We start from the raw sequence: 16,853 nt of genomic DNA, 5'->3' as shown, positions 1-16,853 counted from the left end.
AATTTGATGTGGTTTCCATGTCGTATTGATACGGAAGGAAGAAAATATGTTGCTAGTGGCCGAAAGGAAGAAGAGAAAAAAAGACCGGATGGAAGCTGGACAGTCCTAAGAAACCGTGAGATTGAAGACCGCCCAGCAGAAACACGTCCTATCGGACACATGTATCGCTGGTGCGACATGGTGGAGGCGGATCTACGCGAACTTCGAGTCAAGAATTGGCGAGACGACGCACTCGGGGCCGATTTTTGAATTTCGACCGTTCGTGTATTTCGTTCAATAATATCTCCACTGCTAGGCATTTAAATTCTACTAATAGAAATGAAATCGAATGGTCTATACCACTAGATTCCAAATTTCTATAGCTTGTATTTCAAAAATCAGTATTTCGCCGTTTTCCACCGATTTTCGAGTGACGAAATCGAGCGATCGATATTTAAAAATCGGCCCCCAGGACCGAGAAAAGTGGCGACTGTCTTGTGTCGCTGACCTTGAGTCGTGAGTGTTATCAGCAGAATTCGATTAACACCCATGATGTCAAACCTCACATTGGTGATCTCAAATAGTCTTTTCGTAAATAATTGCCTCTTATCCTCTTTCATTAAACGATATCGCCACTTGAAGCAGGCAGTAGAAAATATGCCTGATATAATCAGAATGACAAAAAGACGTCTGTGAGCGACACTGTCATTCTGATTATATCAGGCATCCCTGCGCACCAATAAGTGCGAGAGAAATGCCTTATGAAATGACTCACATTAATGGTCGTATCAAAACAGTTATCAAAATAAAAACATATCAAATTGTTAAAACATAATCAGCCTCTGAGTTCAGTTTGCAAACAGTTCAGATTTGCTCGGGCAGGAGCAATTTAAGATATCTGTATGTGCTGTCGCCATCAGACATATGGGACCGGCAAAGTTGTTTAAACATATTTAATTTCTGGGCACACTAGTCACACTACATTATTTATTTATTTATTTAAACTTAATTGCACGAAATACAAAAATGTAAAAATGGCGCCAAGTGACATTAAGTCCGCCAACGTTAAGACTTTGTAGACATTAAATTCGATATAAGTAGTCTAGAATAACTTTTATTTGTGGCCTGAAAATCTTTACTTAATCGTGAGTTCTTGCGAACTCTTAAATATGTCTGCGTGGGCTAATTCGAGACATTTCAAGTGCTGGAGTTTATTGACTTTAGTTACTTTCTATTTCATAGTATAATCGTTCAAAAACCTTGAGTATATAAATAATAAAAAAATAAAATAGATCGTAGGTCCTTTCTACTATCGTTAGTAAACAAATATTGAATGGGAAACAAATAATATGTGAGAGAGAAAGTTGAATGGCCTCAAAAGAGATTTTTATGTTTCATAAATACGAATAATATATAAGTATAAGTATGGTAAGTTAATAAAACATAAAGATAAGTAAAAGGCTTGTTAGAGCTGCTAAAATAAAATTTTCCGGCGGCCAACGGATTAAATCCCTCAAGAAAAAAATTCCATTAATGCTTTATGAGATTTCGACTAAACTTATTCTTTGTTGAAAAACGAGTAACTTTCACGTTATTAGCTAATGCCAAAATAAGTTTAAAAAACTTGATGGTGTGTGTTAAGGGGCCCACTGATTAACAGTCCGCCGGACGGTATTGGCCTGTCAGTTCTTCGGAACTGTCAACTTTTTGTTCTAACTGACAGGCCGATACCGTCCGGCGGACTGTTAATCAGTGGCCCCCTTTGGACTTACGTTCGTAATTTTTTATATCGAGCTAGATGCCAAATTGCGCTACAACCAGGGGCGGCTGGTAGCTATGTGTTATGGGTGTTCACTCACAATAAAAAACAAAAACTAAACCTACACATTCAATTAACCATCGCAAAGTACCTAGATGTCGGTTTCCGTCCACCCGGTCATTGAACTCTCATAGATTTTCGGTATTACGAATATCTTGACGACCGATAGACGCCAACTGCTGTTCATTTTACAAATGGATATAATGTTTTTATTTAAATTTTATGGAAAGATGTGCTAAATTGTTAACACACCTATTTCGGTCCAAACAAACTCACCGCACTTCGCCCGCGCCCGCGCCAAACACAAAACATAATATATACTTAAGTAACACGAAAAACAAAATAAGCTACTTAATTACTTTTATCACATTCACACAACACAACCACGGTGTTTTTGCATATTGATCTGATTTAAAAATATATAAGTTTTTGTTTTTGACTAACATTGTTACGAAAGTTCAAGGTCGTCCATAATTTAACTCGAGTCGATTTTGTAAACTTTTTCATATTCTCACGTTAAATTCATTAATTTTTAAACACTTCACAACAAACAAATTATGTTCTTTCACTGTTTAAACTCTTGTTTCATTATTTATTATGAAAAAAAGCCAAAATTGCATTTCCGCCTTTAAAATTGACTAAGGTCTGTTTAGAAACAAGTGACAACAACAACATCAACATGGCCATGGCGCGCGGGATGCGCGCGCAAGGTCAACCGGGCTCGAAACGCCGCACTGATTTTGCCTGTTCCCTCATAGAAAATTATCTGTTTCACGCGCGCAGCTGTGGTGAAACTTCTCTTTCGCTCTTATTGAATTTCCTATTGATCGAATGTACTAAATCTTTTTCCATAGGAGCGCAATCCAAAGCGCTCCGCTTCGCACGTTATACCTTTGATTTCTATGAAATTACGCCGAGTTATTATTATTTAATTGGTATTGAGTTTTTTACGATAGATCTTAAATAGTAATATATTAAATAGGTGGTATAATTTCATTTTGATTATTTATGGGAGTGCACCGCACAAGCGCTCCTTAAGGCGAGCCGCGCCCGGCTACGACCTACGACAACGAAACGCTTTCTGTCTCCTTATAACTCTTACATAACTATTAGTGCGATAGAGAGACAGACAGCGTTTTTTTTTGTCGTAGCGCAAACGATTGGCATCTTGGCTAGGGATCCAGGATTCGAATCGACTAATTTACTAGAGAGTAGAGAGAGGCCTCTAGATTGCTATTCATATTTTTGGCAATCTTATTTTGAACTAAAAAAGCGCTACGAATTTTTATAAACTGCTAGCTGAACTCACTTCACCGAATAACAATATTTATATCATATAAATGGGCATTTTTATTTTTATTTGTACTTTAAAGCGCGACTTAAGTCTTGTTTCAGCAACGTCTAACCGTTAAGCCGACCACTGACTAACAGGCCGCCGGACGATATCGGCCTGTCACTTAGAACAAAAATTTGACAGTTCCGAACAACGTCCGGCGGACTGTTAGTCAGTGGTCGGCTTTAGATTCCTGACAAAATGTATGGGATTTGACATTGACTGTAAGGTGACTGTAAGTGCTTGTGACAAAATCTGTGTTGTGTGTCAGAAGTCTGACACTGCTAATAGGGAGTATTACTTTAATGTTTTGCCGCCAGCACTTAGTAAAACATAGAATAACTTATACATACTGTACTTTAAAATGACTTTAAACTGTTTTTTGACAAGTTTTCACAGACAATCAAATATGACATTGATACATCAAGGCGGTTTGTCGGCCTCCCGGGAAACGCGAAATCGAAACCCGGGTATCTGCCTCTTTATCTCTCGAATATGCAAGAGTGATAGAGAAGTTAGATAACAAAATTTCGACTCTCTCGTTTGAGGTAGACCCTTAGATTGTGACCTATTGTCGGAGTGGCGCCCCCTTCGCGGAGTTTCGCGTAATATTCCCTATTGTGTTGGTAGCCCGAGGGACAACTGTGCTCCGCCCGGCGTCGGAAATGCATCGATGCAATCTCCAAGGCGCACAATGACGTCAAACATTACACCCACACGTTCAGTTAAATACGTTCCGTTCCACGCAGACAATCACGGCTTTGCTGTAGGTTGACATCTGTTTACAAGTTTGTAATCATATGTAATGTCGGAAGCCGGTGTTGCTCGAAGATGTAATGTCATTGAGAAATAAGTGTCCTATATTTTATACTACTCTTTGGATATAAGGAAGCATAGTGCTCATTCTATATATAAAAAAAAAACCTATTTATTAAATATATTAAGCAAGCTCAGCGCAGAATTATTTAAGTTATTTATATAGGTATTATCTGTGTGAATTTCTGACATTATACTGCAGTGGAAAGAGCAGCGGTACCTACACTATTATAGGTTAGCGAAAATCCGAAGAATTATAATAAAAATAAAGTAGCTGGTGATAAATAGACCAAGAATTAATCTTTATATGTACGTTAAAATTTAGTTAAACCAGTACTGTAGCCATAAATATAATTGAGAGAGTTACTTAGTTTTACTAAAGCTTAAAGTCTGAAAACGGTCTGAAAAGCACTGCTTTACTGAGATACACTAAATGCCAAAATGCAGTTCAAAAGGCAGCCGTGCACAATCGCATTATACCCGCTGCATTCGCGGTGCAATCTGCGACCTGCACAAGTTCACAATGACGTCATTATTGTCGTGTAGCTACAGATCCCACTTTGCAAAGACAGCTTTATTCTGCATTTGAGTCAACTTGAATGAGATACTAAATACTAGTTGAATTCAGAACTAAGGAGATTCTTGTTCGTCTCTTTTGTATTGCCTCGCTAGCTCGTAAGCTAGTTTAATTGTCATCAAATATTGCTAGAATATATTTGATACAATTTTAAGTTTGAATGGTTTGACAAATATGGTAAATATTATTTACTGTTGCTACATATTTAAGTCTGTGGTTGCTACTCTCCACGGATAGGTATGAAACGTAATACTTTGTAGGAAAAACGCATTTTTTTAAATACTTATGAACATAAAATGCTGAAACGATAACATTTAAAATCAATATATGGGTTCCATCTCTACTTTTTTTTCTCTACTTAACTAAAAACAACAACATATTATATACTTTTGTCTAATCGTTTATTTATACTTACTTATATTCGCATAATATTCCGCTAACTTCGATCACTATAGAAAAACTGTAAACTAACTTTTTTCATTCACTTTATGACCTGTTTTATCCTCTTAGTGCAACTCACGGCGGTTTCCCCTTATAAAAGACCTTATTGTGAACATTATTACACTGTGACAACAATTACATTAAAACTCTCCGCTGAACCTCGACTCTAGTCAAACAAAACAATTGAATTTCCTGCAATACAGAAGTTTTATCGTTTATAAAGCTTTATATTTCGTGTTTTGAACCGGTACAAGAGTCTGCCCGGAAAGAGAACAGTCGTGGAATAGGAATGATGACACATGTTGAATTTTATAACAAAATCTAGTAAAATAGATAGCAAACGAGCAATTTATCACAATAATGTGGATATTAAAATAAAATATTGAAAAATTACAAAAATACAGGACCTGAAATTTTCAAAATTTAAGTTTTTTTAACTTCCAAAAACGATAAAAGTAAGGGTACCATTCGATTCCTTACATTTCACCCACAAAAATATTGTATAGCAACTATACACATAAACGCAATATGTCACCGACAAAAACGCAATTTTCTTGTTTTGTCCATACTACAAGATGGGCGATGACGTCACGGCCCTTGGCCGTTTTGTATAGTGCGTTTCGCGATTGAAGTGCGACTGTCGGCCTTTGACTACAATTTCTGACTTTTGTGTTACTTTAATGCAATGGATCCCATATAGACATTTGATCCTAAAACAAACCCGATCGATTGATACCATAAAAAAAAATTAGTCATGTAGCCTATTGGAAGCCCACGAATCTTCTCTTTCCGCACAGACTCTCAGCGATGTAAAAGATAGTTTTGCTTCGAAATTGCGAGTTCTGATTTGTCTACTTTTTAATAATTTGGAGGGTTATTGTTGATTTTTAGGTTTCCGTACCGCAAAAGGAATAAACGGAACCCTTATAAGATCACTCGTGCATCTGTCTGTCCGTCTGTCACAGCCTATTATCTTATAGTTGTTCAAACTACGAGTATATCGTGTTATATATCACAAATGAAAAAGCTTATTGTGAGAGACTCAAATATATATATTTTTATAATTTTAGGATAAACAATTTAGAAGTAATTAATATCGTTTGTATTTCAGTAAAGCATTCAGTAAAAATAAAGTTTCCAACAAACTTATTCAATAGGCGGGTGACATTTCTGAATATTAAATACAAACGCAGTCATGCGAAATATACTGCAGTCCTATTCATTTCGTGCGCTTTAAACTTTAAATTGCTTTTGTGGTTTTCATACAAAATGCTGTATATGTTGCGGCAAGCAAGAAAGTTTACCCAATATAATTGTAGATGGCGCTGCGCTGCACACATCGCGCGTTTTGAGTTTCCTGCAGCCATTGTCAAGTTTTTAATTTTTTGCAATATTCTTTACCGAATTAACATGTATACTGTTTAAATATAATATAGTTTAATTGTGTTGCAAATTGACGTTTCAGTTCTTATTTTACATAATATGAGTTACTAGAGCATACAGTATACAGCATAGTTTTCCAAAAGCACTAAATTGAAGGTACATTAATTTTAGTGCTTTTGGAAAACTTTGTGTGACGGACTGATGGTTTAGTATGGTATGGATATTTCAATAAGAGACTTACATTGAAATAGGTATACGTATTTAAAATTCACTGAACCTGAGGGGAAGGACGAATGGGACGTGGAAGGACTTAATAAAGAAAGACCTTGAGTGATGCAATATTTCTGGCGTCGCCACATCTAACAGCGAAAAGTGAAAAACTTTCTTCTACCTACCTTTAGAATATGCCATCAGATGGGAGTAATAATTGCCAAGGAGAATAAAAACATCTTATAGCTTTAGCAACTTAAGTGATTATGGTCCTACGAAATAATTACGGATTCTTGTGCAGAAATGCGTCCGGATTGCGGAAACGTGCCGCTCGCGCGCTGCATATCGAACTTTTTATTACAATCGATACGAAGCAATGTACGATCTCATCGCAGACGGTTCCCGAAATGCGAGCATCTCGTTTGCCAGATCTCGGCCCTGCCACGAAAACCGAAAATCGAAATTTTGTTATCTGCCATCTAACACTCTTGCATAATTTATAAAAGCCTTAAGAGCATGGGCTCTTAAGGCGACGTTGCGGCGACGAGGTGACGTTGATGGCAACGTGCACACTAGCGCCACTGCTAGATAATCGTGATTATTTAAATTTAACGAAATATATTTAAAAAAGGGGGACGCTACGTACTGTATCTTGTATTAAAATACCTTTTGAATACATCAAACTAGTTTCTATGTTGCTGGTTTCGTCAATCTATGCGTCCAAAGTTAAAACGGCCGTTTTTGTTTTGAGTTCATAGATTGACGAATCCAGCAACATAGAAACTAGTATGATGTATTCAAATGGTACTTTAATACAAAATACAGTACGTAGCAGCCCCCTTTTTTTTTAAATATTTTTCGTTAAATTTGAATAATCACGATTATTTAGCAGTCGCGCTAGTGTGCACGTTGATGGGCTCGGCTCTTAAAATGCAAATAGATGAAAGAAATGGTTTCCGTTAGGCCCTCTGCATGTAGGTGAATCAACTTTTTGACCGGCAGTTTTGAGTGTCTCTTGCGTGGCTCAAAATGTCTCTGGAGTTACCAAGAAATCGGGCTTCTAATATACATAATTTCTGTTTATTAGGTTTAACAGTTCGGGCCTTGAATGTTTTAACATAAACTATAAACTGAAGCATTACATAGAATATTAGCCATTATTTAAAGGTGTTTTACCATCAACTTTAAAAGTTGTAGACAGATTTGTGTCGGTCAAGTTGTTTTTTTTAACACGCTTTTATTAGGTCGACCTGTATGTAACTATATATTGGAATCTTGCAAGTTAAATTTGATCCACTTCCCGGTTTCCGATTGAGCTGAAATTTTGCATACACATGTAAGTCGGGTGACAATGCAATATTATGGTACCATCGAGCTGATCTGATGATGGAGACAGGAGGTGGCCATAGGAAATCTGTGATGAAACAACGCAACCTAATTGTGTTAGGGGTTTATAGAATTGTCTCGATGAGTATTCGTTGTCTGTCGTAAGAAAAGTACAGTCAGCGATAAAAGCGTGTACCAAAAATGATTTTTTTGCCAAAAACTTATTCCTATGATTGTTTAAAGAGAAAAACGAGACTTACCTCGGCGCCGCCCTTGGGAGAGCTGTGTATGCGGGCCACTCGTTGTACATGAGCGGGTCGCGGTACGAATTGACTTCGTTCATGATCTCCGGCGCCCGCGCTTGCCGCTTCGAAAATCTAAGGGCAAAAAAATAGTAATTTAATTTTATTATTAGGTCAGTGAAATTATTACTATGAAATAACGTAATTTTAGACCTAGGTACAATTAATGTAGCTGTAGCATCTTCTGTCGATTTCTGTCACATGATGCTATTGACAATTGGGTACTTTCCTCTACTTAAAATAAATTATTTGACACCGTGCACGAAATAAAGCACCAGATAATTATTAGAAAAACATAGATAGCAGTTATTTTTAAACACAATTTCTATTTAATAAATTTGATGGAAGTATAAAAAGTAGGTGAGTTGACTGTGACGTCACTACACACGTTTTCATATAATATATTCCATATGTATTAGCAAATCGACTAGTAGGAACTAGTAGGAAAGTAGCCAATTGATGATATCTGCGTAGTAAGTCTCTATAAAATATGAAATTCTACTGTCAGTTGCATAAATAAAACTTTTAGTTAACTTTTATTGGATTTCGGTTCTCAAACATCGCCCACGTGAGTTCTCAATTACCTTCGTATAAGTGTTCGACCTTCCTAAGTTACACGACGTCATAACGCAAAAGTCAGCAACAGTGCCAAGAATGTATTATGCAAAATATGTCCTCTTTAGTGTATCGTCTTCTTACCCTTTGAACTTGCTCTTTAAACACATTTCCTCAAAAGCTTTATGTAATATTACGGTTTAAAGTTGCATACAAGTGTGGCATGTATCGGCATAGTTGACGCGCCGACAGTGCAAAATACTTCACGTGCCTCGTCGCCTCGACATCGGCATTCTGAATGTACGGCTTTGCGAGGTGTTGCTTTTACGATACAAATACTAAACTAAATTAATAAGATTATTTTAAGTTTTATAATCATAATGCATGTAGTTTAGTTTTACTGTTTAGAGTTTGTATTTTTATGTCCCTATAAATAAATTGAATACCAATTAATAACTGCTTAAATACTATAAAATAGGCCCGTAGCCATTTATGTGTGCGTCGACCTTTCTTTGCATTTATATTGATCTCCTTTTCGGTATTTTTCTAGAATTATAACAATTTAGTAATTATATGTGTGCGTAATACGTTTGCCTGGTATTTGTGTAAGTGATATTACAATGTTGTTTGATCAACCCCGATACAAATATGTAACTAAATTACGTAAAAGCTTTAGTAGCTAACCACTTTTTATTTCTATTAATATCATTTAGATCTAATATTGTCTTTTGTTACTGCGATAGTTACTTATGAAATAAAACTATTAAAACGGATTAGGTTATATTGCGTATATTGTATTTATACTACATCCTCAATTTATGTAGATGTAGATTAAATTCAATAGACGCGATATAATCCGTTTTAATAGTTTTATTTCATTTAGATCTGTTAAATAAACGGAATATTGGGAATTTAATTACTATTTAAAAGAGTGAACATTAGTTATTTGTTTTACAAGGCGGTAAAGTTCTTGTTTTACTCCTCATAATTGATATTCTAGCAAGTGAACGATTCCAAAATTGGACAACAAGAAATTAATAAATAACTATAAAATAATAAAAATTAAATCCAAATGAACGTTACTTATTATATATTAATATCTGGGTGACCGAGCTTCGGTCGGAAAACATATAAAAACTCGAAAATGCGCGTTTTCCCAGAGATAAGACCTAGCTAGATCGATTTTTCGCCCCCAAAAACCCCCATATAGCAAATTTCATCGAAATCGTTAGAGCCGTTTCCGAGATCCCCGAAATATATATATAAATAAACAAGAATTGCTCGTTTAAAGGTATTTATTATATTATTAATTATATATTATTCTAAATCTTCACTTAAGTCAATTCCAACAGTCAACATGGGAAACAACAAAAAAATTGCATCTATGTAATTACTTTTTATCATTGCAATTGTGGATAAAATGCAACTACATCATCGGTTTAAAAAATTAAAGAGAGCTTTTTGGACGTGTGGTGAAAAGATGACTTTATTAACATTGTTTATCTAAAATAAACATAAAAATATAAAAAAAAACCGGCCAAGTGCGAGTCGGACTCGCGCACGGAGGGTTCCGCACCATCAACAAAAAATAGAGCAAAACAAGCAACTAAACGGTCACCCATCCAAGTACTGACCCCGCCCGACATTGCTTAACTTCGGTCAAAAATCACGTTTGTTGTATGGGAGCCCCACTTAAATCTTTATTTTATTCTGTTTTTAGTATTTGTTGTTATAGCGGCAACAGAAATACATCATCTGTGAAAATTTCAACTGTCTAGCTATCACGGTCCCGTTTTTACCCTTTGGGTACGGAACCCTAAAAAGAAATTATTAAATCAACTAAAAATATTTACCTATATACACAAGTAAAAAACGGAACCCTAATGAGAGCTAGTTTATATTAGGTAGGTATATTCCATTTCTAAGGCTCCATCGCATGAGATAATTTATTGGGGTAAATGAGGCTCTTAACTCTAGCTGCTCGGTTGTTTTTTGACTGTTTGACTCTCTCCCAATTATCATTTGACTATAATTTATAAATGATTTATCTCCTGCGACAAGATCTTATACCAGTATGTCCAGTATTAATGTATATTATCCAGCATTTATTCAACCTTCGTGTATCTTTGTATGAAGCTTCTTTGTCCGATTTCTTTGCAGCCCGCATAATAGAAGATTAGTAAAATTGATATTGGGTTGAAGTGGAAACACAAAAGGGTTGTTTACGGTCCGTTCAGACCAATTTGGTGGTTATACGGCGTTAAGCGGGGTGTATAAAAATTGATACAATGTTTGTGGTTCACGCATATTGAGCTTGAATTTGTTGGTTTTCACGCTTTTGTTTGGTTTGAAAATGATGATTATCAAATGTCGGTGTTTATCAGGTTATTTTTAAACAGTTGTTATTCCTTTTGGACTGTTTGATTGAAACAAATCTACTGATAAATCATTTCAGTAGCTCATAGTAGACTTTTGACGATATTATATTTATTATCCGACGATATATTAATGATACGAATTTGACACTGATATAATTGTCGCGTCAAGTTAAGAGTTTACATAGAGCAAATATCAAATATTTATGTTTTGGAGATTTTTCCATATTTATCATTCACGAACATTTCTTACTAATACATATAATAATAATGCAACAATGCAATAATAATGCAACTAATACAGTCAACTAGTATTTTCCGGCCGCTTTTACGATGCGCGTGGTAGTTAGACGTCAAACAGGCTGGTCGGCAATATGCAACTTTGCGACCACAATGTAACTTCTCTCTACGTATCCGCTTCCGCCTACGCCTGTTGGGATGTAGTTTTCAGTCATCTGATTGCTTTGATCAAATATAAAGTTCAGAAACTTTGTACAGTGGAAACTGTGGGAATCGTAACTTGGTAATGAAATAATTTCTAGCATGGAATGCTTGGAGCTGTATAATTAAATTGAGTTTTCTCCTTAATGCAAATATAAAGTCTCTGTTTTAAGACATGATAACTAATGCTTGTAATACTAGATTTATTGTTGTAACTTATATAAGAAATCAAATGGTTTAAGACTATCTTAAGAAAACCAAAAACTACGGTGATTTATGTTACAAAGCAAGTTTTCTTTCAGCTTTTACAATTGTTTTATATAAGTCGTAATAGACTTGGGGAGTCAGTTATTGAATAAACACAACCTCGTGGCTTCAATATAAACTGTAAAGGTAATGTGTTGAGAAATCAAGATCAACAACAGTACCTACTTATATTGGTTATTTGATTATTATTGATTTAAAACCCGTTCCGTGACTAATATCGATACATAACTTTTGATTTGAGTCGACCACGCTAACTTTGCACTGATTTAAAAATGCTTTGAGCTGGTCGCAGCTGGTCACTCTTGGGCAGCATCTCCTCGTCAGCAGGGTTTATGAACAAGCCGAGCGCGGCTGTCATCGGAGCGGGCTATCTAGATGATTTCCCGCGCCAACGTTAGCCTGAGCATTGTCGAGTATTCAATTCAGAAATAAATCATTTACTCAAGAAGTAGTGCTTTTACTGTTATTCTTACTGACCTCCACATGGCCTTGAGCTGGTCGCAGCTTGGCTCGTCGCTCTTGGGCGGCTCGCTCACGCGCACGCGCGAGCCGCGCGGGAGCAGTCCCTCGTTGTCACGCTGCGCTAGCACGGCGTACGCGCACAACAGAGCGCCCCACAAGCGCCAGTACCACGGCATCCTGGGGACAAGGGGGGAGTTTAGTTGCTGGCTGCTATATTCTCCTGGGGGCACGATGGCAACATTTTAGTGATGAGCCGTTAAAATGTGGTCCAACGTGAGTTAATTGCAGTTTTTAGAATTTTACCAAATGGAACTGTCCTATGGAACCCAAAAGATGTGAAACATAAAGATAAACAATTTTTTAGTGATATACGCTTAAATAATTATAGTAGCTAACAGCAAAGAGGCAAATCGCAGCAACATTTCCATCATGGCGGACATCCGTGGTTTAAATTATTTAATAAGCGAGAGGCTCTCGCCGAGTGTGTACAGCCGGAATAAAGAGAAAATGTATCGGGATGACAGATGCTACGGAAAGTAACGTGACTACCTATTTTCATACATTATTTAAGATTCTATTTGCGTTTTATATATATTATATATATGCTCCCAGGCTTGGCTGTTGTAATATTTGGTGTAGGTAAATCATAGAAACTTAATACCTATACATAAGTAAGTATAGGTAACTACCTATACTTACTTATAAAACTAAATCTAAAGATAAATAAAAGTAATCTATATATATAAATGCAAGTGTCCTGACTGACTGACTGACTGACTGACTGACTGATTCATCAACGCAGAGCCGAAACTACAAAAGCTAGAAAGTTGAAATTTGCACACTAGGTTGCATTTGTAAAGTGTACAAGAGATAAGAAGCGATTTTGAAAAATTCAACCCCTAAGGGGGTTAAAAAGGGGATGAAAGGTTGTATGGGGTTCAAGTTTTAGTTTAAGCTAGAAATTTGAAACTTTGTGAAAATGTATTATATTAAAAAACAAGAAAACTAATTTCAGCGTTTTTGAAAATTCATCCCCCAAGGTGGTAAAAAAGGGGTTGAAAGTTTGTATGGAGATCAAATATTTTTGTGAGTGTGTGACTTTAAACTTTGTATATGGGTATATTATTATAAGATAGGAAAAGTAATTTCAGCGTTTTTGAAAATTCATCCCCTAACAGGGTTAAAAAGGGGTTGAAAGTTTGAATCCATTACAAATGCTTTGAAACTTCTTAGAAAGGCATAATAGCCGATTACAAAAAAAAGTAATTGCGACGTTTTAGGAAATTCAACCCCTAAGGGGGTAAAAAAGGGGATGAAACTTTGTCTTGGGGTGCAAATTTTATTTTAAGCTAGGACCTTGAAACTTTGCAAAAAGGTATTAAATTAAAAAACAAGAAAACTAATTTCAGCGTTTTTAAAAATTCATCCCCCGAGGTGGTGAAAATGGGGTTGAAAGTTTGTACGGAGATCAAATATTATTGAGAGTGCGGGACTTGAGTCTTTGTATAAAGCCATATCATTAAAACTCAAGAAAAGTAATTTCAGCGTTTTTAAAAATTCATCCCTTAAAAGGGTTAAAAAGGGGATGAAAGGTTGTATGGGGTTCAAGATTTATTTTAAGCTAGGAATTTGAAACTCTGTAAAAATGTATTATATTAAAAAATAAGAAAACTAATTTCAGCGTTTTTGAAAATTCATCCCCCAAGGTGGTGAAAAAGGGGTTGAAAGTTTGTATGGAGATCAAATATTTTTGTGAGTGTGTGACTTTAAACTTTGTATATGGGTATATTATTATAGGACAGGAAAAGTAATTTCAGCGTTTTTGAAAATTCATCCCTTAACAGGGTTAAAAAGGGGTTGGAAGTTTGAATCCATTACAAATGCTTTGAAACTTCTTAGAAACGCATAATAGCCGATTACAAAAAAAAGTAATTGCGACGTTTTAGAAAATTCAACCCTTAGGGGTTAAAAAGGGTATGAAACTTTGTCTTGGGGTGCAAATTTTATTTTAAGCTAGGACCTTGAAACTTTTGCAAAAAGGTATTAAATTAAAAAAAAAGAAAACTAATTTCAGCGTTTTTAAAAATTCATCCCCCGAGGTGGTGAAAAAGGGGTTGAAAGTTTGTACGGAGATCAAATATTATTGAGAGTGCGGGACTTGAGTCTTTGTATAAAGCCATATTTATTAAAACTCAAGAAAAGTAATTTCAACGTTTTTAAAAATTCATCCCTTAAAAGGGTTAAAAAGGGGATGAAAGGTTGTATGGGGTTCAAGATTTATTTTAAGCTAGGAATTTGAAACTCTGTAAAAATGTATTATATTAAAAAATAAGAAAACTAATTTCAGCGCTTTCGAAAATTCATCCCCCAAGGTGGTGAAAAAGGGGTTGAAAGTTTGTATGGAGATCAAATATTTTTGTGAGTGTGTGACTTTAAACTTTGTATATGGGTATATTATTATAAGACAGGAAAAGTAATTTCAGCGTTTTTAAAAATTTATCCCCTAACAGGGTTAAAAAGGGGTTGAAAGTTTAAATCCATTACAAATGCTTTGAAACTTTTTAGAAAGGCATAATATCCGATTGCAAAAAAAAGGGATTGCGACGTTTTAGGAAATTCAACTCCTAAGGGAGTAAAAAAGGGGATGAAACTTTGTCTTGGGGTGCAAATTTTATTTTAAGCTAAGACCTTGAAACTTCGCAAAAAGGTATTAAATTAAAAAACAACAAAACAAACTTCAGTGTTTTTAAAAATTCATCCCCCGAGTTGGTGAAAAAGGGGTTGAAAGTTTGTACGGAGATCAAATATTTTTTGGATTGCGGGACTTGAATCTTTGTATAAAGCCATATTATTAATTCTCAAGAAAAGTCATTTCAGCGTTTTCAAAAATTCAGCCCTTAAAAGGGTTAAAAACGGGGTTGAAAGATTGTATAGGGTTTATATTTTATTTTAACCTACGAATTTGTAACTTCGTAAAAAGTTATTTCATTAAAAGAGAAGAAAACCATTGTTAGCGTTTTCCAAAATTCAACATTTAAGGTGGTGAAAAACGGGTTGAAAATTTGTATGGAGGTCAATATTTTTTGTAAGTACGGGACTTGAATCTTTGTATACTGACATATTATTAGAATACGAGAAAAGTAATTTCAGCGTTTTTAAAAATTCATACCCTATAAGGGTCCAAAAGGGGTTGAAATTTTGTATAGGGTTCAAATTTTATTTAAAGCTAGGAACTTGAAACTTCGTAGAAAGGTATTCTATTAAAAAACAAAAAAACCTATTCAGCGTTTTTAAAAATTCATCCCCCGTGGAGGTGAAAAAGGGGTTGAAAGTTTGTATGGAGATCAAATATTTTTGAGAGTGCGAGACTTAAATCTTTGTATAAAGCCATAGTATTAGAACACAAGAAAACTTATTTCGGCGTTTTTAAAAATTCATCCCATAACAGGGTTAAAAAGGGGTGGAAAGATTGTATAGGTTATAATTTTATTTAAAGCTAGGAACTTGAAGCTTTGTAAAAAGGTATTTTATTAAGAGAAAAGAAAACTAATTTTAGAGTTTTTGATAATTCATCCCCCAAGGTGGTGAAGGGGGTCGAAAATTTGTATGGAACCCAAATATTTATCGGAGTGCGGGACTTTAATCGTTGTATAAAGGCATATTATTACAATACAAGAAAAGTAATTTCAGCGTTTTTAAAAATTCATCCCCTAAAAGTTTAAACAGGGGTTGAGAGTTGGTAGAGGGTTCAAATTTTATTTAAAGCTAGGAACTTCAAACTTCGTAAATAGGTAGTTAGGTAGTAGGTTTTATTACATAGTGGACTTGAAAATCTTCTGGCGGTTGAGAAAGATTATATCGAGATTATCGAGAACAATTTTATTCAGTTAGGGGCTTGAAATTTCGTAGCCAGGTTGTGAAAGACAAATCTCATGCGTTGTATACTTAATAATTAACAAATGAATAACCGTCCCTACTGCTATCTTTTGCTGCATAATGTTCTAAGCTAATGTAGAATTTATAACCACCAATATACAAATCCACGCGTACGAAGTCGCGGGCAACAGCTAGTAATAAAATAAATAAATAAAATGACTCCTTATTGCTTGCTTATTTACCTATGTTATTCTATAATGCGCCTTTAATTTTTTCAATAAATATCGTGTGATATTTCATAAGATTTCGAGAATAAATTATAATTATTTAGTATGAGTTAGGTTAAAATAATGGTATTCAGTAGGTAGTGATTAAAAATATGATCTGTGTATACCCGAATATTTGTTAATTAATCTGTCGGTCGTCGCGAAAATGACCCTTCTCTCCTACCCGCAGATTGTAATGATAAAAGAGTATAAATATAATGTACCATGGGTTGGAAGATTCATTCTCGCTCGGCGCTGGAACGAGTAACACTAAATTTAGCACGAAGGTTACTGCTTGTGAACTTAAGATTGTTTAAGAGTGTACGTAGAAGTAACTAGTCGGAGTAAATTAAAAGTAAATGATTGTACCAAGGACTTTGATTTATTACAAGTCAGAGGTGGTGGTCAACGGCGCCCATAAAAGG

The 16,853-nt window shown here is 35.3% G+C and overlaps 1 protein-coding gene across 1 annotated transcript in view; it reads right to left on the bottom strand.

Annotated features, from left to right (window-relative positions):
* The window catches only part of LOC134658311 (uncharacterized), a 119,110-nt gene that overhangs the window by 28,665 nt on the left and 73,592 nt on the right, over nt 1-16,853 (bottom strand). Inside the window, exons 2-3 of the mRNA XM_063513941.1 lie at nt 12,302-12,463; nt 8,145-8,261 (exon numbers count right to left, since the gene is read on the bottom strand). Of these exons, the coding sequence (XP_063370011.1) occupies nt 8,145-8,261; nt 12,302-12,462 (278 nt within the window). The 5' untranslated portion in view covers nt 12,463. The remainder of the gene's footprint in view (nt 1-8,144; nt 8,262-12,301; nt 12,464-16,853) is intronic.

Source organism: Cydia amplana, chromosome 22, assembly GCF_948474715.1.
Source record: "Cydia amplana chromosome 22, ilCydAmpl1.1, whole genome shotgun sequence".
NCBI lineage: Eukaryota > Metazoa > Arthropoda > Insecta > Lepidoptera > Tortricidae > Cydia > Cydia amplana.
Note: the sequence above shows the minus strand (reverse complement) of the source record. Positions and strands in the feature narration are given on the sequence as shown.